The sequence below is a fragment of the Mugil cephalus genome, chromosome 14 (assembly GCF_022458985.1).
Source record: "Mugil cephalus isolate CIBA_MC_2020 chromosome 14, CIBA_Mcephalus_1.1, whole genome shotgun sequence".
Lineage (NCBI taxonomy): Eukaryota > Metazoa > Chordata > Actinopteri > Mugiliformes > Mugilidae > Mugil > Mugil cephalus.
The window spans coordinates 23,349,565-23,375,131 of record NC_061783.1 but is presented as its reverse complement, the minus strand read 5'-3'; the positions used below and the strand labels follow the sequence as shown (position 1 = coordinate 23,375,131).

The 25,567-nt window shown below is 39.5% G+C and overlaps 8 gene segments (V, D, J or C); 5 read left to right on the top strand and 3 right to left on the bottom strand.

Annotated features, from left to right (window-relative positions):
• Window positions 1–169: 169 nt before the first annotated feature.
• LOC125020421 lies at window positions 170–1,155 on the top strand. The segment is given in 2 exon segments: window positions 170–335; window positions 542–1,155. Coding segments are annotated over 2 exon segments (363 nt in total).
• Window positions 1,156–3,613: 2,458 nt separating this feature from the next.
• Window positions 3,614–4,835, bottom strand: LOC125020329. The segment is given in 2 exon segments: window positions 3,614–4,101; window positions 4,805–4,835. Coding segments are annotated over 2 exon segments (360 nt in total).
• A 490-nt stretch (window positions 4,836–5,325) lies between these two features.
• On the top strand, window positions 5,326–5,823 carry LOC125020328. The segment is given in 2 exon segments: window positions 5,326–5,380; window positions 5,486–5,823. Coding segments are annotated over 2 exon segments (390 nt in total).
• A 667-nt stretch (window positions 5,824–6,490) lies between these two features.
• On the top strand, window positions 6,491–7,183 carry LOC125020424. The segment is given in 2 exon segments: window positions 6,491–6,649; window positions 6,856–7,183. Coding segments are annotated over 2 exon segments (360 nt in total).
• A 4,821-nt stretch (window positions 7,184–12,004) lies between these two features.
• Window positions 12,005–12,539, top strand: LOC125020419. The segment is given in 2 exon segments: window positions 12,005–12,056; window positions 12,177–12,539. Coding segments are annotated over 2 exon segments (384 nt in total).
• A 1,141-nt stretch (window positions 12,540–13,680) lies between these two features.
• On the bottom strand, window positions 13,681–15,399 carry LOC125020416. The segment is given in 2 exon segments: window positions 13,681–14,161; window positions 15,238–15,399. Coding segments are annotated over 2 exon segments (465 nt in total).
• A 2,537-nt stretch (window positions 15,400–17,936) lies between these two features.
• On the top strand, window positions 17,937–18,624 carry LOC125020426. The segment is given in 2 exon segments: window positions 17,937–18,110; window positions 18,317–18,624. Coding segments are annotated over 2 exon segments (360 nt in total).
• A 3,332-nt stretch (window positions 18,625–21,956) lies between these two features.
• Window positions 21,957–23,302, bottom strand: LOC125020415. The segment is given in 2 exon segments: window positions 21,957–22,448; window positions 23,152–23,302. Coding segments are annotated over 2 exon segments (468 nt in total).
• Between the last annotated feature and the right edge of the window lie 2,265 nt (window positions 23,303–25,567).

Here is a 25,567-nt window from a genome sequence, read left to right as displayed (position 1 = left end):
TAATCACAAAGAGAATCTTCCAGAACCAAGCTGTCCACAAGTCACTGGATCAGTTTCCTAACACACCATCAATATCCTCCACATGTCATGATGTGAATATGTAAATATGTGGAGTATTAACAGTGAGAGGGAAACAGCATGATGTCATGTGTTGTCCAGCTGCAGCTGACTGACTCTGTGTGTTTGCATATGTGTCCTGCCTCTCTGCTCCCAGCCGTTAAGAGGCCAGTGTTGATCAGTGGCTGTCCAGGCCTTTCACAGCCACTGACACGCCGGCAGCACAATGATGATGTCACTGACTCTACTGCTGGCCACCCTGGGGCTCCTTGTTCAGGGTGAGACTCTCTGCTGAAAACTTTGCTGCTTCAGGATGCAACCAGGTTGAGCACAATGATGGAGAAACACTGAAGCAAGCAGCATTCATCTTCTTCCATCTATTCTCCATCTTCAACAAATCATCCTCTTCTGTTTGGATCTTCATCATCTTTCTCCAAGCTGGATTTGTCTCAATAACTCTTCTCCTCTTGTTCATCTTTTCCAGGTTCATCAGGAGAAATCATCCTGACTCAGTCTCCTGGATCTCAGTCTGTTCTTCCAGGACAGTCTGTCTCCATCACATGTAGATCCAGTTCAAGTATCAGTAACTACCTCCACTGGTACCTTCAGAAATCTGGAGAAGCTCCTAAACTTCTTGTTTATTATGCTACAACTCGTCATTCTGGAGTTTCTGATCGTTTCAGTGGAAGTGGATCTGGGTCTGACTTCACTTTGACCATCAGTAGAGTTCAGACTGAAGATTCAGGAGTTTATTATTGTTCTCAGAGTGGTCACAGCTTCCCATTCACACAGTGAAAACCCGTCGTACAAAAACCTCCCTCAGCTGAAGAGGAACTGATCAACAGCTGCAACGAAACCAAACTAACAGAGGTTTGAAAAATACAAATATAAATCATAAAATGACACAAACCTCAATCATATTTTAAATATTTTTTACAATACTTTTAATGTTGTTATGAACATATTAATTCTAGTTTTACACATGACTGCTTTTCATCTATTTTTCTTTTATTATTGTTTCTTCACCACAAGTGCAATAATTCTAGTGCAATAATCTAATGTGTACTTTTAAATTTACTTATATATTTCTTCATTTTTTCTTACCTTTACAAAGTATTTATGTTTTGTAGAATAATAGGTTTAAAATCCAAAATGTTTACCTGTATTTTTAAACACTTTTTGTACCTGTGCAAATGGAAATAAATTCTATTCTATTCTATTCTATTCTATTCTATTCTATTCTATTCTATTCTATTCTATTCTATTCTATTCTATTCTATTCTATTCTATTCATCTCACTTTAACAAATGAAAACTGTTACTGTAACAATGTTCATGTTGTGTGTGGCTCTGGTCGTGTTCATCCTGTTCCTCCTTGGACAAAGGACCAGATACTGGTCCTGCTGATGGGTGGAGGACCTTCTACAGTCCTGTCCAGCTCTCTTAGAGGAACTGTCTGTCTCCTGGAATCTCCTCCATGCTCTTGAGACTGTGCTGGGACACATCAAACCTTTAGAAAACTTTCACACTAACTCTTGTTTCTCTCTTGCTTTCTTATAAAAAACACTTGAATTCAATATTTGACCTTAAACTGAATTTATGATCTTTCACACCAATGTTCCCACATTTTCCAAAAAGAAAAACTGCTTTTGATTCAAATGTCTAATTACTTTTGAACAATTAAAAATAATGTGCTACTGACTAAATAGTTTAAAGGTTTAATTTCAGCAGGATCATGAAATACATGTGCATAAAATACTGTGACTAAAACTAAAAGTAGAAAAACCTTGTGAGTGGTGATTAATCAGACCTGTTCACAAACTGTGAGAGAGTTCCTGTAATTGTATGTAGTAATGTTCAAAACCAAATGGGTTGATAGTTAATGTACCAATGATCACATTACAGCAGCCATACTACAACTCATTTGGTTTGGACACATCAAACCTTCAGACAATGGGATGTATTGATGTCCCATCCTGACAGAGTTGTTCAGCCTCTGCAGGGTCCAGGTATCACCTCATACTACCATTAGTGAAACTGACCCTAGATAAATACAAAACTCTTCCTGTTTAGGAGTTCATCTTATTGCTGCCCCTCTAGTGGGCCTGTTGGTAATTAACACCAAAGCAGATGAAGCTGATTAACAACCTCCTCTACTACTGAACTGACCACATCAATATCCCAGAGCTTTAAGTGACTTCATGCTATACTCTGATTAAAAAGTGTTGATTTCATGTGTTTAAGCCATTCAATTTCCATTGACCGTAGACATCACAAAATAAAGGAAGATGTTTTCATTTTACTCCTGTATCATTTGTCCTTGAATAAAGAACAGAATGGATCAATGTATCTCTCTCCCAACAATATGACTAGAGCAAACCTGAGGAGAGGAATCAAAGCTACAGAGGAGCATTTAAAAAAATGTGTAGGACAATTTGACACATAACAACCCACAGAGTATATGACAGATAACACAACAAGATCAGCAACAACTAAAGAAGAGAGCTGATACTATGTTTCACACCAAATAAGTCCCTGTTGGAGTCACTCAGAGCATTTCCATAGAGAGTGACTTTGCATCAGCAGCACGATGCTCCAGTGCTCTGGGAGAGTTTATAGTCCTGAGAGTTGAAGACTGGATGACTGACAGCTGACATGACTGATGACTGACATTACAGGCTTATTGAAACCTGATCGTTCTAGTTTTAAATCCATCAACATCTCAGGCCTTATTCACAACATGTATTCACAACTTGTATGCTGATGATGTTGTATCATATTTCATAAAATCTTCATCTTCCCATTAAATCACTGCTAAATTTAAAGAAGACTGTCTGACTCTCTTCTACTTTATACATCCTATTTAAATATGACAGTTCATGAGAAAAGCGTTGTGATGACCTTTGACCTCAGCTTCATGCTGGATCACAGCTTTTACACTTGAATTCCATCAAAAGTAAAACTGAAGGCACAGATCAGCATCATACTGTAAATGTTTCTGATCACTGATCATTAATTTTGATCATAAAAAAATCAAAGAAATACAAAGATATTTGAGAGATTTTTAAACATATGTATTCTTCTGATTGTAGCAGATGTCTGTGCTCCAACTCATTATTATTCTCTGATAGAAAATAGTAACTTTCAGTTCATCACAACACATGAACATTGTTTCCAGAATGCTCTAGTTGTTGTCAAAAACCTGACACTTACATTTATGAGGAAAACCTCAAAGTTATCAAATTCCTTCAAATTAAAATAAAACCTCATTTATTAATTATTACATCTATTGGAGAAAATGTATAGTTTGTTTCAACTGGTTAAAATTAATATAATTCTGAATATATTTCTAGAGTAAAATCTAAATATGCTCAGATAATACTGAGACACTGATCCTCAGACAGTAGCTGCAAAGTGATGATAGATGATGTCATCGTGTAGTTGAAGAATTAAATTTAATGATCAAATGCGACTGTGAAGAAATACATTCCAGTAAATATTAAAAAAGAAGATGATGATTACACTGTTGGAAAAAAAATGGAGACAAAGTTGCTGATTTGAAGAAGAAACTTTATTGTCTTAAAACATGAAAAGAAAAACATGAAAAGCTGAAGATAAATGATATTCAGTTGGTCTCATGGTAGAAATAAAGAGACAGGGAAAAGCCAGAGAACAGAGAGAGAGTGAAAGCAGTGTGAGAGTCCCAGTGAGTCAGGTCAGGACTGGGAACACTGGTCTCTCCTCAGTGTCTCTGAGAGCGGAGTCTGGGAGCCCTGGCTGGCCTCACAGGTCACAGAGACCACCTTCCTCCACTGGTCTGCAGGGAGCCTCAGGGTGCTGCTCCAGCTGTAGTGGCCGTCCTTCTGCAGCACCCCGGGGCTCCTGCTCTGCTCTCCGTTGCTGATGCTGCTGCTGCCGTCCACCTTCCAGGACAGACTCCAGTCTGAGGGGAAGCCCTTGTTGGCCAGGCACATGAGCGTGGCCTTCCCCTGCTGCAGCTCCTCCACGGAGGGAGGCAGCACCGTCAGGGAGGGACGGACATCACCTAGGAGGACAGGGAGCACACAGCTGTCAATCAAACAGCAGACACTTGGACACCTTTACTGTGATAGAGTTGGACAAGTTTCTGTCAGATGCTTTTTCTGCTCCACCACTCATTCACTCACACATTATTTCACTTCCCTTTCAGAAAGCTCTCATGCATATCAGCACAGAGACAATCATCATCCACTTTGACCTGAAATATGTCCAACTACACTGGAAACTAAAGGAGCACATGTCTCAACATTTCCAAGAAAACTTTGGCTTCAACATCATTAACATGTCAACCATACATGACTTTAAAGGATTTAGTGGAAACAAGCAGAGAAAAGCAGCTCACTGCCACAAAATGATCTTAGTGATTTAACAAACTGTCGACATGATTTCAAAGTCAACGTGAAATAAAAAGACATTTACAAATCCCCATCTTTATCTTCACTCTGTCCAGTTTGACTTGAAGAAAGTCAGATTGAATCCATCCTAACAAGAGTTATTTTGATGTCACATTAGAAACTGATCATAGGAGGAATCAACTTTCATCCTTTCTACACTTCAAGCTTTGAAATTTCACTTTGACACAAACGTGAAAATCAAACGTGATCAAAGCTGATCTGAGTTAGCCTCCATGAGGAGAGAGAAACACATCAAGACTAAAACAAGATGAATCTACAATCTAGTATTTAGTATTAAATACAGTAGAAACTTACTTCCACGTTCCAGTCTGGTTCCTAATTTCATATAAAATTACTTTTCAAATGTCACATTGACTTTCATTGAATTTTGTGACAGAAATGTTTATAGAACTGGTAATATAATAACATACACATGCAAGACATTTTATTCATTTATACATATAAAAACCCAAATGTATAACATATTAATGAAACTACAGATCAATATTGAGAACTGACTGATCTAAAAACTGATTAATGAATGAATAAGAGATATTTTAAAAGAAGTTATATTTAAAAGTAAAATTGTAAAATCTTTCAACAACTTCCTGAACAATATCCAACAACGAAGTGATTGATCCATTGATCAACATCATGATCAGAGTGATCCAAGTCCCTGTTGGAGTCTCTCAGAGCATTTCCATAGAGAGTGACTTTGCATCAGCAGCACCATGCTCCAGTGCTCTGGGAGAGTTTATAGTCCTGAGAGTTGAAGACTGGATGACTGACAGCTGTCCTTCATGACAACAGAAGCCACAGAAATCCTCCTCATCAAAAACATGACTTTGATCTGCGTCCTCATCTGGACTCTCCTCTGCTGCTGCTTCACAGGTAAAGTCCAGAGAATCAAACTCCTCTCCTCTATCAACATCCGTCCCTCTGAAATGAAGCCCACAAAACCATCAAGCTGCTTTATGTTTTTGTTTGTATCCTCAGAGTCCAGAGGCCAGTACACAGTGACTCAGCCTGGATCAGTGACCTCTGGTCTGGGAGGAACCGTCACCATCAGATGTAAAACCAGTCAGAATGTTTATGTTAGCAGTAACTACCACCGTTTAGCCTGGTACCAACAGAGAGATGGAGATGGAGGAGTTCCTAAACTATTTATTTATAATGCTAACAGTAGAGTATCAGGGATTCCTGGTCGTTTTTCAGGCAGTGGATCAAACTCTGACTTCACTCTGACCATCAGTGGAGTCCAGACTGAAGATGCAGCAGTTTATTACTGTCAGAGTCTACACTATCCCAACAGTCAGTGGGTGTTCACACAGTGAAAAGGCGTCGTACAAAAACCTACCTCAGTCAGACTGAACAGAAACTGAAGTGACTGTTGCAGCTGGAAGCTACTGCAGAGACTGATACAGTTCACTGAACACACAAACCAGACGTTAGTTTAAAGTTCATACAGATCATACACTGCATGTTAAAAAACATAATTTATCATAAGTCACAAAAGAAGTGACTTATAATACTGAAAAATCATAGAAAGCCTATTTTCCCAGTGTCAAATTTCATCATTTCCATTTCATATCCACCAAATCTCAGGCAGGTATTGATCACATCCAAAGTCAAGGTGGATTTTCTGACTCTCACTTCTTTTTAACTGTCATTAAGACATAAATCAATGATGACCTGTGACCAAAGCTTCATACTGGATCACAGTTTTCTCTCTTAAATCTCATCAAAAGTAAAAATGAAGACACAGATCAACATCATAAATGTTTGTGATCAATAATCATTCAGTCATTAATATTAATTTAAAGAATAATCACAAAGAGAATCTTCCAGAACCAGGCTGTCCACAAGTCACTGGATCAGTTTCCTAGCAGACCATCAATATCCTCCACATGTCATGATGTGAATATGTAAATATGTGGAGTATTAACAGTGAGAGGGAAACAGCATGATGTCATGTGTTGTCCAGCTGCAGCTGACTGACTCTGTGTGTTTGCATATGTGTCCTGCCTCTCTGCTCCCAGCCGTTAAGAGGCCAGTGTTGATCAGTGGCTGTCCAGGCCTTTCACAGCCACTGACACGCCGGCAGCACAATGATGATGTCACTGACTCTACTGCTGGCCACCCTGGGGCTCCTTGTTCAGGGTGAGACTCTCTGCTGAAAACTTTGTTGCTTCAGGATGCAACCAGGTTGAGCACAATGATGGAGAAACACTGAAACAAGCAGCATTCATCTTCTTCCATCTATTCTCCATCCTCAACAAATCATCCTCTTCTGTTTGGATCTTCATCATCTTTCTCCAAGCTGGATTTGTCTCAATAACTCTTCTTCTCGTCTTCATCTTTTCCAGGTTCATCAGGAGAAATCATCCTGACTCAGTCTCCTGGATCTCAGTCTGTTCTTCCAGGACAGTCTGTCTCCATCACATGTAGATCCAGTCAACTCATTGGTGATGACATAGACTGGTACCTTCAGAAACCTGAAAATGCTCCTAAACTTCTGATCGCTGATACTACATCTCGTCAGTCTGGAGTTTCTGATCGTTTCAGTGCAACAGCGCGACAGACTACCTTCACTTTGACCATCAGTAGAGTTCAGACTGAAGATTCAGGAGTTTATTATTGTCAGCAACATAACAGCTTCCCGTTCACACAGTGAAAAACCGTCGTACAAAAACCTCCCTCAGCTGAAGAGGAACTGATCAACAGCTGCACTGAAACTAAATCAACGGAGGTTTGACAAATACAAATATGAATCTTTAAATTATCATCATATTCAGTCTTTTTTAAGACAAGACTGTTTTTCATTGTTTTTTTTTGTTTGTTTTTTTTACTTTTTATTCACCACAACTGCAATAATTCCTGTGCAATTACCTAATGTGCAACAAGATACTGTGTACTGTAACCTCTCCCATTAACACTTTGATTTTCTATCAATTGGGAGAAAAGTGAACTTATGCCAGTCTCTGCAGCGATTAACGGGACATATCTGTAATCTATTCCATATAAGAAGTCCTACAAAGGTTTTCCATATTTAGGAGTGACTGTCACCAAAATCCCACATGATCTTCTCCCATTAAACTATCAAAGCAAAACTGAGAAAGTCAATATTGACTTTTGGAAAACTCTCCCAAATTCCATGACTGGGAAGATAAATGCAATCAAGATGATCGTATTGCCCCACTTTCTCCATCTTTTCCGGTCTATTTCATGTTTCATTACACAATCATATTTCAAGCAGTTAGACTCGATTTTCATACCTTTTCATTTGGAATTATAAAACTGTTAGAATCTCTAAAAAACACTTATCAAAACCAAACGATGTGGGAGATTTGGTTTTACTGAATGTTAAGGTGTATTATTGGGCTGCACACGTGTCTATTCTTGCATGTTGGAAAAAAAGCCCTCCTTCTGAGGCAGACTCCTGCCCTGCATGGTTGTGTACAGAAAGAATGCTTTGCACAAAAACTTCATTGCCCGCTCTTCTTAACAGCCCCACTGCTGTTAAAAAGGCTTGCTTTAACAATAGTTCTGTATTTGGCAACACCGTGAGAATCTGGAAGCAGATCACACACTACATCAGGGCTCCAGGAACCTACTTGGACACCCCGATATATGAAAATCATTCCTTCTCACCAGGTCTGACTGAAAGTGTTTTTGTAGACATTTGTAACATAGGTGATTTATACATTAATGGCATTTTTGCCTGATACCCACAACTTGTAACTAAATATGACATCCCCAAATCTAGCCTTTTCCGGTACTTTCAAATTGGAAATTATGTCAGGACGCATTTGCCCAACTTTTAAACTCTGAAAGCCCTTGAGGCAAGAAACAAATTTGACCCTGGTGCTAAAGGGGCAGTTTGGTTATTTTACAATAATACTCATTTGAACACAGCAAGTATTAGGCAGGCATGGAAAGATGAGCTGAATGTAGAATTGAAAGATGATGTATGGGCTGCATGTTTAAAAAGTATACATGATTGCATTGCAATGTTGGGCTTTGCCTTATACTGTTCAAGACATTACACAGACTCTGTTATTCTAGAGGAAAACTGCACAGTTTCTTTCCTGATGTTTCTCCCATTTACAACAGAAGCAAGTCGACCACTGCTAGATTGATACATTCTCTTTGGTTATGCAGTAAACTGTACACGTACTGGAAAAATATTTTTCATTGCTTCTCTATGGCTTATGGGAAATGTTGGGAGTCTGATCCATTTGTAGCCATTCTTGGGACAACTACCCCTTTGTCTTTTGCCTTTTTATCCTATTTGGAACTGTGATTGAAAAGAAGTTAATGGTCCGGGAACGGAGGTCAGACCCTGCACCCACATACAATCTGTGGTTGAGAGAATTGGCAAATATGCTTCATCTGGAGAGACTGAGACTTCACAACGAAGACAAGGAGACATGTTCAAAAACATGTGGGACCCTGTACTGCAACTGTTACAAGGAACGGGCTGATATGTTGTTCAGCGTGAAACACCTTGCTGTGATTATTTCTCAACTTACTCACCATGTACAGTTTTTATATATTGTAGTGGTATGAGGCACCACTGTCTTGAATACTTCCGGTTCACCCTGCCCTCTCTGGCCAATCATTAGTCACACACAGAGGATAAAAGTAGGAGAGGTTTCTCCCCCCTGTCCTCTCGCTTCCTGCCTCGTCGGCCCGCCCACTTCCAGGTTGTCCCCGCTGCTCACCGCATCGGACAGGTAGGCACGCATTAGCATGCCGGTAAAAGTGCACACTTGTTAGTGTCAGTTAATTCAAACATAACCTTTCCGATAGATCCGGCATCCTTGACGCGGTCCTGGCAGGGCACTGGGGTCACTATCACTGGCGTTTAGGTGAGTTGCGGTGTGCTGCTGCTGCTAATTGTCTTGGCCAGGTGTTGAGCCTCCTCCTTTCTCCACTCCTCTCCCTCTAACAGTGCTGGTTGTTGGTGTTGTGGTGGCTGTCCCCCGCCGCTACGTCGACCCTCTTCACCCCTCTCCCTTTTTGGTAGAGACCGAAACCGACCGGATAAAAGGCCGGTAGTTTGGACGCCAAGCAGAGTAAGACTGGTACTGAATAATCCCGGCTGATTGGCCGTGGCTGCCTCGCCACTTCGCTGCCTTGCTGCTGCTGCTTCGCTGCTCCTGTTGTTTCGCTGCTCCTGGCTTTGGGTTCTTGACGGCCGTTTTGGGTCGACCTGCTTCGCGCTGCTGGCCCGGGTTTTCTGCTGCTGTTGTACGTGTGGCGGTGCGCGTTCGTGGGTGTGTGGCTACCGCTTGTGCTGGACATTGCGGGCCCAGTCCGGACCCTCAGCCCCTAGTTTGGATTGCGTGTGTGTGTGAGTGTTTGCGTGTGTGCGTGAGTGCCCGCGTGTGTGCGTTTTAAATGTAATTCTCAAGGTGTGGTGTAATTTTATTTATTCATTTATTCATATTTTGTTTCTTTTTCTGATTAATAGTAAAGTTTATTGTGGTTATTTATTTTTTGGTTAAGTGGTTTGCTTTGCTTGAGTAAGGTGTCATTTTGGGAGTTTATTGTAATTATTTACGTTCTATTTGGGGGGAAAACTTCTTAATTTCAGCCCTCAGTTACTTGTCAGAAATGGATTAGTTACGATTACGGTTGAGTAGATATCTCTGGCCAGAGACTCTTTAATCTGTTTGTTAATTTGTTTGATTGTGTGTGTGTGTGTGTGTGTGTGTGTGTGTGTGTGTGTGTGTGTGTGTGTGTGTGTGTGTGGTGGTCCCTGCTTATTTTGTGCGCTCATGTTTTTTTGGTTGTGTGAGTGGGGTGCCCCCCTTTTCATTTTTATTGTGGACGTCACTCCCCATGTTGGTTCCTCCTCCAGCCGGTAAGCCCCAGCTCGTATCCTTTTTCTCAGTTGGCTCCGTTTTTTTATTATTTTCATTTTGTCCCATGCCTTGTTTATTTTAGAGTGCCAAAATAAAGTTTTTGTATGTGATAATTGAACTCCGTCTCCTATTCTCCCTGATTGAATGAACCTGTGTCCTTTTGTAATAGTTGGTAATTGACCTTTAATACGGGTCCTTGGGCCCTAACCGAAGGTGGCGTTGTCGGTTGTATACAAAAGAGAAAAGAGTTTTGAGACATAACTGAGTAAATTATCCCTCGTGTTGCCACAATATGAAAAACTTAAATATGTGTGATGAGTTTATTGCAGTGACTGTGGCCTTTGTTACTTATTTACATGATGAGCTGGTCCTGTTTGTGTTTTATTTGTTAATTTTGGGGTGGGGGAGGATCTCTTATTTTTCCCCCTTTATCTGTTTGTCCTATGTTCTTTTGTCATTTAGAATAACAATAAACATATTTATTTATAAAAAGTTAACCTTTTATTTTACTTTTGCAAATGGAAATGAAGTCTATTTTATTTTATTTATCTCACTTCAACGCATGAAAAAAAAATGCTTTTGATTCAAATGTCTAATTACTTTTGAAATAATGTGTTACACAGTAAATAGTTAAGAGATTTAATTTCAGAAAGATCATGGAATACATGTTCATAAAATACTGTGACTAAAACCAAATTAGTAGAAAAAACTTGAGAGTGGTGATTAGAGTTGAGTGAGCTGATAGTTAATGTACCAATGATCATATTACAGCAGCCATACTACAACTCATTTGGTTTGGACACATCAAACCTTCAGGCAATGGCATGTACTGATGTTATTTGGTTCACACCAAAAAGTCCCTGTTGGAGTCACTCAGAGCATTTCCATAGAGAGTGACTTTGGTAGAGTAACATGATCTGTCTTGGTCTTTGTCATCAGTGCTCCCTCTGCAGAATCTTTGATTTTTCGAGAGTTACTGGGAAATCCCGAAAGAAACACTTACAAAAGATCGGTATCTGAGTAACAAAGATATGAAATAGGTTCAATTTTCATTTTCACAACCTCTTCCTATGAACCATATTGTTCCATATAATGAGGGTTTCTTCATGTGTTGCTTTGTGTTTGCTTTGTTCTCTTTTCTCTTTGTGCTCTCAGGTTCTGTTCTCTTTTGCTGCAGCAGGTGATTAATCACACCTGTTTGCATTTCATCCTAAAAACAGTGGAGAGCATGAGAATAGAGAGAAGTAATTTTGTGAAGCACTACTAGGCTGACTGTACTCACATATGTTGTTCGTTGTGGTTTACTCTTCTCATACACTAAGAGGGTGGGTGTCTAATGATTTAGTTGAAGTTTATTTTTGTACATCATATTATAGTAAAGTTCAAATTGAAACTATGACAACACCTACAACTAATTTCTATGTGCATAAGGATTATGATGAAATTCACTATTTTTTCAAATGTCGTGCACGCACTGATGTTCAAAACCAAGTAAAACTTGCATTTCCATAGAGAGTGACTTTGCATCAGCAGCACCATGCTCCAGTGCTCTGGGAGAGTTTATAGTCCTGAGAGTTGAAGACTGGATGACTGACAGCTGTCCTTCATGACAACAGAAGCCACAGAAATCCTCCTCATCAAAAACATGACTTTGATCTGCGTCCTCATCTGGACTCTCCTCTGCTGCTGCTTCACAGGTAAAGTCCAGAGAATCAAACTCCTCTCCTCTATCAACATCCGTCCCTCTGAAATGAAGCCCATAAAACCATCAAGCTGCTTTATGTTTTGCTTTTATGTTTTTGTCTCTGTATCCTCAGAGTCCAGAGGCCAGTACACAGTGACTCAGCCTGGATCAGTGAGGTCTGGTCTGGGAGGAACCGTCACCATCAACTGTAGAACCAGTCAGGATGTTTATGTTTACAGCTCCAACCACTATTTAGCCTGGTACCAACAGAGAGATGGAGGAGTTCCTAAACTTCTCATTTACTCTACTAGCACTAGAGCATCAGGGATTCCACATCGTTTTTCAGGCAGTGGATCAAACTCTGACTTCACTCTGACCATCAGTGGAGTCCAGACTGAAGATGCAGCAGTTTATTACTGTCAGAGTTTTCACTATCCCAACAGTCAGAATGTGTTCACACAGTGAAAAAGCGTCCTACAAAAACCTCTCTCAGTCAGACTGAACAGAAACTGAAGTGACTGTTGCATACATGTTGATACAGTTCACTGAACACACAAACCAGACGTTGTTTAAAAACTTTATAAAGATCATAGACTCCTATTCATACATTTTATTTAACGGTGACAGTTAAAAAGAAAAACATCTAAAATACGTTTATTCATTAATTGTCAAAGTGTTTGTTGTCATGGACAGTAGCAGATATCTCTACTCATTATTAGTCTCTAATAGACAATTAGTTCAGATCAGCTTTCAGTTTATCACATCACTTCATCATTGTAATGAAGTAAAACCTTAAAGAGTCAGAATGTTTCAGTCATTATTAAAGAATGAAAATGTAAATTTATAGAGAAAAACTGAAAGTTATCAAATGAAACCTTAATTTATAGTTATTAAATTTATCCAAAATGAGAAGCAAAATGCACATTCAGTGAACACATGAGACAGTCTGTAAACTGAATGTAGCTGATATATAACTCCCTGTCCAGTTCATTAGGTACCAGTGAAGCCATTCTGATCTAAATGATGTTGAGTTGTTGTAGAAACATTAACACAAAGGTGGTGATTGACCTGGATGGTCATTGTGATGCTGTTAAACTGGATTGAATTGAAAGTGTTTCTGTTATTTAGCCAAGCCCACTAACTACAGTGTCAAAATATTAGGAACACGTGTCAGTTCAATAGTTGTACAAAATGAAAACTCAGTTGAATCAACATCTCAGTCATTAGAAACTAAAGCTGAACACCACAACCTTCATGTAGACTAGATTTAGAGCAGGACTGATGTCACTAGTGTACCTAATGAAATGGCCAGGGAGGTTCTACTAGTGAGTTAATGAATGAAACAGTGAGATGACTGGATGATTTATCATGAGGTGTTCACAAAGGTTTATTATTCCAGGAAGATCTGTTCTGACTGGATCAGAAACATTTTAGAGACATGAGACCATCAGATTGATTGAGACTAAAACATCTGGACTTTGACTTTGTTTCAGTGAGTTTATCAACAGGATTCTGGATAGAGACAGAAATGATGGAACCTTACACTTCCTTTACTCAGTCACAAACTGTTTGATCATCTCAGTTTTTCTCCTCATCACTCAGAGAAAATGATTGAAAAGAGTCGACATGAGAAGAAGTGAGTTGATGAGCAGATCTTTATTATTTAGAAGCAGTGAAACAACATTGAAACACAGCAAGAAGCTAGTAAATCCTGTTATTGGAAGATGTGAAAGAAAAGCCAGAGAGCAGAGAGAGAGTGAAAGCAGTGTGAGAGTCCCAGTGAGTCAGGTCAGGACTGGGAACACTGGTCTCTCCTCAGTGTCTCTGAGAGCGGAGTCTGGGAGCCCTGGCTGGCCTCACAGGTCACAGAGACCACCTTCCTCCACTGGTCTGCAGGGAGCCTCAGGGTGCTGCTCCAGCTGTAGTGGCCGTCCTTCTGCAGCACCCCGGGGCTCCTGCTCTGCTCCCCGTTGCTGATGCTGCTGCTGCCGTCCACCTTCCAGGACAGACTCCAGTCTGAGGGGAAGCCCTTGTTGGCCAGGCACATGAGCGTGGCCTTCCCCTGCTGCAGCTCCTCCACGGAGGGAGGCAGCACCGTCAGGGAGGGACGGACATCACCTAGGAGGACAGGGAGCACACAGCTGTCAAACAAACAGCAGACACTTGGACACCTTTACTGTGAGAGAGTTGGACAAGTTTCTGTCAGATGCTTTTTCTGCTCCACCACTCATTCACTCACACATTGTTTCACTTCCCTTTCAGAAAGCTCTCATGCATATCAGCACAGAGACAATCATCATCCACTTTGACCTGAAATATGTCCAACTACACTGGAAACTAAAGGAGCACATGTCTCAACATTTCCAAGAAAACTTTGACTTCAACATCATCAACATGTCAACCATACATGACTTTAAAGGATTTAGTGGAAACAAGCAGAGAAAAGCAGCTCACTGCCACCTAATGATCTTCATGATTTAACAAACTGTCGACATGATTTCAAAGTCAACGTGAAATAAAAATACATTTACAAATCCCCATCTTTATCTTCACTCTGTCCAGTTTGACTTGAAGAAAGTCTGATTGAATCCATCCTAACAACAGTTATTTTGATGTCACATTAGAAACTGATCATAGGAGGAATCAACTTTCATCCTTTCTACACTTCAAGCTTTGAAATTTAACTTTGACACAAATTTGAAAATCAAACGTGATCAAAGCTGATCTGAGTTAGCCTCCATGAGGAGAGAGACACACATCAAGACTAAAACAAGATGAATCTACAACCTAGTATTTAGTATTAAATACAGTAGAAACTTACTTCCAACTTCCAGTCTGGTTCCTCCACCGAACGTCAACCACAGTGATACAAACTCATTGAGGCACCGTACAAAAACCTCTGACTGTAGAGAGACACGGCTCTCTGACTCTGTCAGACTGAACTAAACCTACAAGCCCTCAAAATTCAACTTTACCATTAAAACCACAAAGAAGGATTTATCCTCTGAACCACACTAATGTTTTAGATTCATTGATGTGAGTTTGAAATATCTGACGTCAACTTTATGTCTTGTTGCAGACATAGAAATATAAAAATATTACATGGAAAGATGTTTAGTTTTCCTGAATAAAAAGTCAAGGAAATAAAAAGAGAGAATAGCTCCTAAAATAAAACAGATTAAAGTTTGACTTACTTCCAACTTCCAGTCTGGTTCCTCCACCGAACGTCCACCACAGTGATACAAACTCATTGAGGCGCCGTACAAAAACCTCTGACTGTAGAGAGACACGGCTCTCTGACTCTGAAACAAACAAACTCAATAAACTCATTGTCAGATCACACAGTTCATGACATTAGTGGTTAAAGTGTTGAAAACAGTTTAACATCATTTGGATTATTTTATTTATTATGAAAGTTAATTAATACAATCACTATTATTTTATTGTTAAGGCAAGTAAATGATAATATTTAATAGAAAAGGTCTTTATTAAATCCTTTCAATTTAAATAAGTATCAAACACATGTCTATCGGAGATCATAATAAATCTAATGATTAAAATAATAATTTAATTTAACTCCAAGTGTTACGTTGACATCTGTATGAAGAGAATTATTAAAAATATATAATTTATTTCAGTCAACCTCAAGTCACAGACAAACAAATGAACACTGACACATTTCTGATCAATATCCAAGAATGAAGTGATTGATCCATTTATCAACATCATGATCAGAGTGATCCAAGTCCCTGTTGGAGTGACTCAGAGCATTTCCATAGAGAGTGACTTTGCATCAGCAGCACCATGCTCCAGTGCTCTGGGAGAGTTTATAGTCCTGAGAGTTGAAGACTGGATGACTGACAGCTGTCCTTCATGACAACAGAAGCCACAGAAATCCTCCTCATCAAAAACATGACTTTGATCTGCGTCCTCATCTGGACTCTCCTCTGCTGCTGCTTCACAGGTAAAATCCAGGGAATCAAACTCCTCTCCTCTATCAACATCCGTCCCTCTGAAATGAAGCCCACAAAACCATCAAGCTGCTTTATGTTTTTGTCTCTGTATCCTCAGAGTCCAGAGGCCAGTACACAGTGACTCAGCCTGGATCAGTGACCTCTGGTCTGGGAGGAACCGTCACCATCAGATGTAGAACCAGTCAGAATAATTATGGAAACAATTTTTTCTGGTACCAACAGAGAGATGGAGGAGTTCCTAAACTTCTCATTAAATATACTAGCACTAGAGAATCAGGGATTCCAGGTCGTTTTTCAGGCAGTGGATCAAACTCTGACTTCACTCTGACCATCAGTGGAGTCCAGGCTGAAGATGCAGCAGTTTATTACTGTCAGAGTTATCACTACATCAACAGTCAGAATGTGTTCACACAGTGAAAAGGCGTCGTACAAAAACCTCCCTCAGTCAGACTGAACAGAAACTGAAGTGACTGTTGCAGCTGGAAGCTACTGCAGAGACTGATACAGTTCACTGAACACACAAACCAGACGTTGGTTAAAAACTTCATACATCATCATACACTGCATTTTCAATGACAAAATTAACTGTTAGTTTTGAAATAAGTAATTTAAAATATGTCCTGGGCATAAAGGGGATATTTTTCCAATGTGAATCCTGATCATTTCCAATTTAAAATCCACCAGCATCTCAGGGATCATTGCTAACCTCATAAAAACAACTCGTACACTGATGATGTTGCCATCAGTCGGTTATTAATTAGATCAAAAGTCAAAGCGAGGTTTCTGGCTCTCTCTCATATTTTATACATCCTATCACTGGATCAGTTTTCCAGGAGAACATCAATATCCTCTACATGTTAGTTAGTTTAGTCTATTTCGGTCATATTCATTATATGAATTCAGACACAGAATATATAAACGTTTAATTTATGCCAATACTGTATTACACAGAAAAAACAAGACTGAAAAGTTGTATGCCGAACTTTTATGCCTACCCTTCTATCAGTGTCTGTCAGCTCCTGCATACCATATACAGAGCAGCAAAGAAAATAATATTAAATGATAATAAAAGAAAACATCAGAAAACATATTTCTACACGTACCCATTGTATAATCTGATTTGGGCACTAACATATACACTCACTCATATCCAAACCAAAAGAGAATCCTATTGCTCAATACTTTGCTAACATTTGGTTTAATATCCATTTCCAAAGCATTCCACAGACCAGTCTCATAAACTGAAAACCACCTCTGCTTGACACTTGTTCTGCTCTCTGTCTGAGTACACACAGCTTGCTCTCAGTTCAAACACACTTTGTCATTTATGAAACAACTTGTGGAGACATTATGGCAGTAGATTATTATGTACCTTGTACATCAGCAGTGATATTTTGAAATCTACAAGTTCATTGAATCGAGCAACTTATGAATAATATCTTTGTGGGTTCCACACAATAAACTCTATTGATACTTCTGATTGCTGTTTTCTGAAGCAGATAAATTGAATGAGTGATTGGTTTTGTTTTCCTCCAGACTTCCACACAGTTAGTAGTGTATGGTAGCATGAAGGACTAATAAAATACTTGTAGTGAATTTGTATCAAGAGTTCCTTTTGCTTTATATAAGATTGCAATACGCTTTGATATGTTCTCTTTGATATATTCAAAATGTGGTTTCCAACATAATGTATTTTTATTTATTTATTTTTATGAGTATTTTCTATACCCTTGGTAATCCAAGGACTCTCAGCACATTTATTTGTCTTGAACATTCCTAAAGGGCAGCATTTGTCATACAATGCAGTGAAAAATGACAGAAATTTAAATGTGATGTCATGATGTAAATATGTAAATATGTAAATATGTGGAGTATTAAAAGTGAGAGGGAAACAGCATGATGCCATGTGTTGTCCAGCTGCAGCTGACTGACTCTGTGTGTTTGCATATGTGTCCTGCCTCTCTGCTCCCAGCCGTTAAGAGGCCAGTGTTGATCAGTGGCTGTCCAGGCCTTTCACAGCCACTGACACGCCGGCAGCACAATGATGATGTCACTGACTCTACTGCTGGCCACCCTGGGGCTCCTTGTTCAGGGTGAGACTCTCTGCTGAAAACTTTGCTGCTTCAGGATGCAACCAGGTTGAGCACAATGATGGAGAAACACTGAAGCAAGCAGCATTCTTCTTCTTCCATCTATTCTCCATCTTCAACAAATCATCCTCTTCTGTTTGGATCTTCATCATCTTTCTCCAAGCTGGATTTGTCTCAATAACTCTTCTCCTCTTTTTCATCTTTTCCAGGTTCATCAGGAGAAATCATCCTGACTCAGTCTCCTGGATCTCAGTCTGTTCTTCCAGGACAGTCTGTCTCCATCACATGTAGATCCAGTCAACTCATTGGTGATGACATAGACTGGTACCTTCAGAAACCTGGAAATGCTCCTAAACTTCTGATTTATGATACTACAGCTCGTCAGTCTGGAGTATCTGATCGTTTTAGTGCAACAGCACGACAGACTACCTTCACTTTGACCATCAGTAGAGTTCAGACTGAAGATTCAGGAGTTTATTATTGTCAGCAGCATAACAGCTTCCCACTCACACAGTGAAAAACCGTCGTACAAAAACCTCCCTCAGCTGAAGAGGAACTGATCAACAGCTGAAACTACAACAACAGACATTTGAATAATACAAATACAAATCTTAAAATAACACAAGCTTCAGCAACAGACTCATTCAACCCGCTGCTCTAAGGAATGATACAAGACATCGTTCCTCCCAACTGCAAAAAGACTTTACAACTTATCTACCTCTGTCAGAGCCACCATCACAGAAATGCACTAATGTACCAGCCACCTTTACAGTTCAAGTATATGTTGTATAGTCAAGTACTTATATGCATATATCACACCTATACTATATATCATATCCTATCTTGTGTGTGTGTGTGTGTGTGTGTGTGTGTGTATATACACACATGGATTAATACATATACATATACGTTTACATATCATATATTATACTTATGTACATATGCTCACCTTGCACATATGACACATTTCTGTGTATATTATTATTATTATTATTATTATTATTATTATTATTAATTATTACATGCTGATGCTGATGCCATTATTAGTACCATATACTGTTATATACTGGTGTTATTATGTCTTCTTGTCATTATTATTATCATGATATAATATTATATTATATACTATATATATTATACTACTATTATATACTGTTTAGTTACAATAACATCACCACTGCACCTTATCTACCTATGTATCTTGTATCTTGTGTTTTTTAAGTGTCCTTGTCCTATTCTGTGTTTTTATCTTTGCTTTTATTTTTATACCTCAGTATTTTATTCTATTGTATATTATTGTATTCAAATACCGAACTGCTATAAATAAAGTAATCTATCGAATTATCCATCCATCCATCCATCCATCCATCCATCCATCCATCCATCCATCCATCCATCCATCCATCCATCCAGAAAAACCTTGTGAGTGGTGATTAATCAGACCTGTTCACAAACTGTGAGCGAGATCCTGTAATTGTATGTAGTAATGTTCAAAACCTAATGAGTTCATAGTTAATGTACCAATGATCACATTACAGCAGCCATACTACAACTCACCTAGTTTGGACACATCAAACTTTCAGGCAATGGCATGTACTGATGTCCCATCCTGATAGGGTCGGACCCCCTGTTCAGCCTCTGCAGGGTCCAGGTATCACCTCATACTACCATTAGTGAAACTGACCCTAGATAAATACAAAACTCTTCCTGTTTAGGAGTTCATCTTATTGCTGCCCCTCTAGTGGACCTGTTGGTAATTAACACCAAAGCAGATGAAGCTGATTAACAACCTCCTCTACTACTGAACTGACCACATCAATATCCCAGAGCTTTAATTGACTTCATGCTATACTCTGATTAAAAAGTGTTGATTTCATGTGTTTCAGCTGTGTAATTTCCATCGACAGTAGACATCCCAAAGTAAATGAAGATGTTTTCATTTTACTCCTGTATAAGTTGTCCTCGAATAAAGAACAGAATGAATCAATTTCTCTCTCTCCCAACAATATGACTAGGGCAAACCTGAGGAGAGGAATCAAAGCTACAGAGGAGCATTTAAAAAATGTGTAGGACAATTTGACACATAACAACCCACAGAGTATATGACAGAGAACACAACAAGATCAGCAACAACAAGAGAAGAGAGCTGAAACTATGGTTCACACCAAATAAGTCCCTGTTGGAGTCACTCAGAGCATTTCCATAGAGAGTGACTTTGCATCAGCAGCACCATGCTCCAGTGCTCTGGGAGAGTTTATAGTCCTGAGAGTTGAAGACTGGATGACTGACAGCTGTTCTTCATGACAACAGAAGCCACAGAAATCCTCCTCATCAAAAACATGACTTTGATCTGCGTCCTCATCTGGACTCTCCTCTGCTGCTGCTTCACAGGTAAAGTCCAGAGAATCAAACTCCTCTCCTCTATCAACATCCGTCCCTCTGAAATGAAGCCCACAAAACCATCAAGCTGCTTAATGTTTTTGTCTCTGTATCCTCAGAGTGCAGAGGCCAGGTTACAGTGACTCAGCCTGGATCAGTGACCTCTGGTCTGGGAGGAACTGTCACCATTCGATGTAGGGTCAGTCAGGATGTCCGTGTTTGGAGCAACTACCACCTTTTATCCTGGTACCAACAGAGAGATGGAGGAGTTCCTAAACTGCTGATTTATTGGGCTAGCACTAGAGAATCAGGGATTCCAGGTCGTTTTTCGGGCAGTGGATCAAACTCTGACTTCACTCTGACCATCAGTGGAGTCCAGACTGAAGATGCAGCAGTTTATTACTGTCAGAGTGATCACTACATCAACAGTCAGTATGTGTTCACACAGTGAAAAAGCGTCATACAAAAACCTCCCTCAGTCAGACTGAACAGAAACTGAAGTGACTGTTGCAGCTGGAAGCTACTGCAGAGACTGATACAGTTCACTGAACACACAAACCAGACGTTGGTTAAAAACTTCATGAAGATCATACGCTGCATCTGTCAAAAATAAACTAATTAATCGTGTTTATCAGACACTACAGGCTTATTGAAGCCTGATTGTTGCAGTTTAAATCCATCAACATCTCAGGCCTCATTCACAACATCATCAAATCAACTTATATGCTGATGATGTTGTATTATATTTCACAAAACCTTCATCTTCCCATTAATTTGTTTTTAAACAAGACTTTCTGATTCTCTCCCGCTTTATACATCCTATTTAACTATAACAGTTCAAGAGAAAAATCATTGTGATGACCTTTGACCTCACTTGAATCCTATCAAAAATAAAACTGAAGGCACAGATCAATATCATACTGTAAATGGTGGTGATCAATAATCATTAATTTTGATCATATAAAAATCAAAGATATATGAAGACCTTTTAGAGATGTTTAAACATATGTATTTTTCTGATTGTAGCAGATGTCTGTGCTCCAACTCATTATTATTCTCTGATAGAAAATAGTAACTTTCAGTTCCTCAGAAAACATCAACATTTTTTCCAAAATGCTCTAGTTATTGTTAAACAACTAAAACTTACATTTATGAGGAATCCGCAAAGTTATCAAATTCCTTCAGATTAAAATAAAACCTCATTTATTAATTATCACATCTATTGGAGATAAAGTATAGTTTGTTTCAACTGGTTAAAATGAATATGATTCTGAAGATATTTCTAGTGTAAAATCTAAATATCCTCAGTTAATACTGAGACACTGATCCTCAAACAGTAGCTGCAAAGTGATAATAGATGATGTCATTGTGTAATTGAACAATTAAATTAAGTGATCAAATGCGACTGTGAAGGCATACATTCCAACAAATATTAAAATAAAAAACATGATAATGGAGACGAAGTTTCTGATTTGAAGAAGAAACTTTATTGTCTTAAAACATGAAAAAAAAACATGAGAAGCTGAAGATTAATGTGGTTGAGTTGGTCTCAAGATAGAAATAAAGAGACAGAGAAAAGCCAGAGAGCAGTGAGAGAGTGAAAGCAGTGTGAGAGTCCCAGTGAGTCAGGTCAGGACTGGGAACACTGGTCTCTCCTCAGTGTCTCTGAGAGCGGAGTCTGGGAGCCCTGGCTGGCCTCACAGGTCACAGAGACCACCTTCCTCCACTGGTCTGCAGGGAGCCTCAGGGTGCTGCTCCAGCTGTAGTGGCCGTCCTTCTGCAGCACCCCGGGGCTCCTGCTCTGCTCCCCGTTGCTGATGCTGCTGCTGCTGCCGTCCACCTTCCAGGACAGACTCCAGTCTGAGGGGAAGCCCTTGTTGGCCAGGCACATGAGCGTGGCCTTCCCCTGGTCCAGCTCCTCCACGGAGGGAGGCAGCACCGTCAGGGAGGGACGGACATCACCTAGGAGGACAGGGAGCACACAGCTGTCAATCAAACAGCAGACACTTGGACACCTTAAGTGTGAGAGAGTTGGACAAGTTTCTGTCAGATGCTTTTTCTGCTCCACCACTCATTCACTCACACATTGTTTCACTTCCCTTTCAGAAAGCTCTCATGCATATCAGCACAGAGACAATCATCATCCACTTTGACCTGAAATATGTCCAACTACACTGGAAACTAAACAAGCACATGTCTCAACATTTCCACGAAAACTTTGGCTTCAACATCATCAACATGTCAACCATACACGACTTTAAAGGATTTAGTGGAAACAAGCAGAGAAAAGCAGCTCACTGCCACAAAATGATCTTCATGATTTAACAAACTGTCGACATGATTTCAAAGTCAACGTGAAATAAAAATACATTTACAAATCCCCATCTTTATCTTCACTCTGTCCAGTTTGACTTGAAGAAAGTCTGATTGAATCCATCCTAACAACAGTTATTTTGATGTCACATTACATACTGAGAATAGGAGGAATCAACTTTCATCCTTTCTACACTTCAAGCTTTGAAATTTCACTTTGACACAAACGTGAAAATCCAATGTGATCAAAGCTGATCTGAGTTAGCCTCCATGAGGAGAAAGACACACATCAAGACTAAAACAAGATGAATCTTCAATCTTGTATTTAGTATTAAATACAGTAGAAACTTACTTCCAACTTCCAGTCTGGTTCCTCCACCGAACGTCCACCACAGTGATACAAACTCATTGAGGCGCCGTACAAAAACCTCTGACTGTAGAGAGACACGGCTCTCTGACTCTGAAACAAACAAACTCAATAAACTCATTGTCAGATCACACAGTTCATGATATAAGTGGTTAAAGTGTTGAAAACAGATTCACATCATTTCGATTATTTTATTTATTATGAAAGTTAATTAATACAATCATTATTATCATATTGTTAAGTTAAATAAATAATAATATTTAATAGAAAATGTCTTTATTAAATCCTCTCAATTTAAATAAGTATCAAACACATGTCTATCTGAGATCATAATAAATCTAATGATTAAAATACTAATTTAATTTAACTCCAAGTGTTACGCAGACATCTGTATGAAGAGAATTATTAAAAATATATCATTTATTTCAGTCGACCTCAAGTCACAGACAAACAAATGAACACTGACACGTTTCTGATCAATATCCAACAATGAAGTGATTGATCCATTGATCAACATCATGATCAGAGTGATCCAAGTGATCCAAATCATCCTGACTCAGTCTCCTGGATCTCAGTCTGTTCTTCCAGGACAGTCTGTCTCCATCACATGTAGATCCAGTTCAAGTGTTGCTAGCTACCTCCACTGGTACCTTCAGGAACCTGGAGAAACTCCTAAACTAATGATTTATACAGCTACATCTCGTCAGTCTGGAGTTTCTGATCGTTTCAGTGGAAGTTATTCTGGATCTGTCTTCACTTTGACCATCAGTAGAGTTCAGACTGAAGATTCAGGAGTTTATTATTGTCAGCAGGGTTACAGCCGTCCGTTCACACAGTGAAAAACCGTCGTACAAAAACCTCCCTCAGCTGAAGAGGAACTGATCAACAGCTGCAATAAACCTAAACCAACAGAGGTTTGACAAATACAAATATGAATCATAAAATGACACAAATGCTGGTGATATTTTACTTTAAATTATTAACATATTAAGTCTAGTTTAAGACATGAATATTTTCCATCAATTTTTTTTCCTCACCACAAGTGCAACAATTCTAGTGCAATAACACGATGTTCAATACGCTACTGTGTACATTCAGATTTATTATTGTTTCTTTCTTACTTTTACCAAGTGTTTATGTTTAAAAGAATGATAGCTTTGCTATTTAGAACATGTACTATTTATTTATTGTTTGATTTTTAAAAAAGACTGACTCAGGAGCACAATCATTTAATTTCACTTATACTTGTTGTATGTGTAAGTGTACAAAGGACCACACACTGGTCCTGCTGATGGGTGGAGGACCTTCTACAGTCCTGTCCAGCTCTCTTGGAGGAACTTTCTGTCTCCTGGAATCTCCTCCATGCTCTTGAGACTGTGCTGGGACACATCGAACCTTCAGAAAACTTTCACACTGACTCTGGTTTCTATCTGGCTTTGGTGAAAAATATGAATTTAGGATCTTTCACATCACTGATCCCACGTTTTCCAATAAAACTGCTTTTGATGCAAATGTCTAATGTCTAAAAATAATGTGGTAGAGTCAGAGGACAGTTGGAGACAGGTGCAGCCGGCTGCTCAGGAACGCAGAGGTGGGTTGGACGGGTGGCACTGCGAAGGTCCAGGTATGGGCGTTGTGGGGATAGGAACAGAGGCGGATGGCCACCATCATGACAGGAACATGAGCAGGGACAGGGGCTGGAGCGGTGGTCACTCTCGTGGTGGAGACAGGTGCCTGTGGCCAGCTAGCTGTGGACAAGCGACTTGGTGATAGGCAGATCAGCCAATCTGGAGCCGCCTGTCAGCAGGTCTGCCTCCACTGGAAACCACGAGGTCCCTTATGGCAAGACGAGTGTCCTCAAAAGGAGTGGAAAATCTCTTGTGCGCCAGGGTTTGTATTCAAGTATAAGTTCAGTAATTTGAATTGAATCGCCTTCTTTTCTCAGCCGCTTCATCAAAAGAAAGTCTGCTGGGTCTTTTACAGGTCGCGACGTTTTGTCACAGAATTGTAGGATTTAAAGGGAGGACCCAAGTGAAGGACAAATGATGAGGCATGGGATTCAGGACAAAGGTTATCCTTTTAAAAATAAACAAAAATCAAACAGAAGGTGCTGCAGACAGCCAGGCAAATCCAAAGACGAAAATAAACTGAAGAAACATGGCTCGAAAATCCACAACACAGAAACATGGCAAGGAAACAACAGAGGATGAGAACAAGGCCAGGAGACAACACAAGAAGGAACACATCAACCTGACAGTGAACAAAAGGACAAGAAATGAGTGAAACTAATGAGGGCAATCGCACCAGGAGAAATCAATAAGCAATCAAGGACACATGAGGAAACACGACATGAGTTTCCTCATGTGTCCTTGATTGCTTATTGAATGAATGGATCAATTTA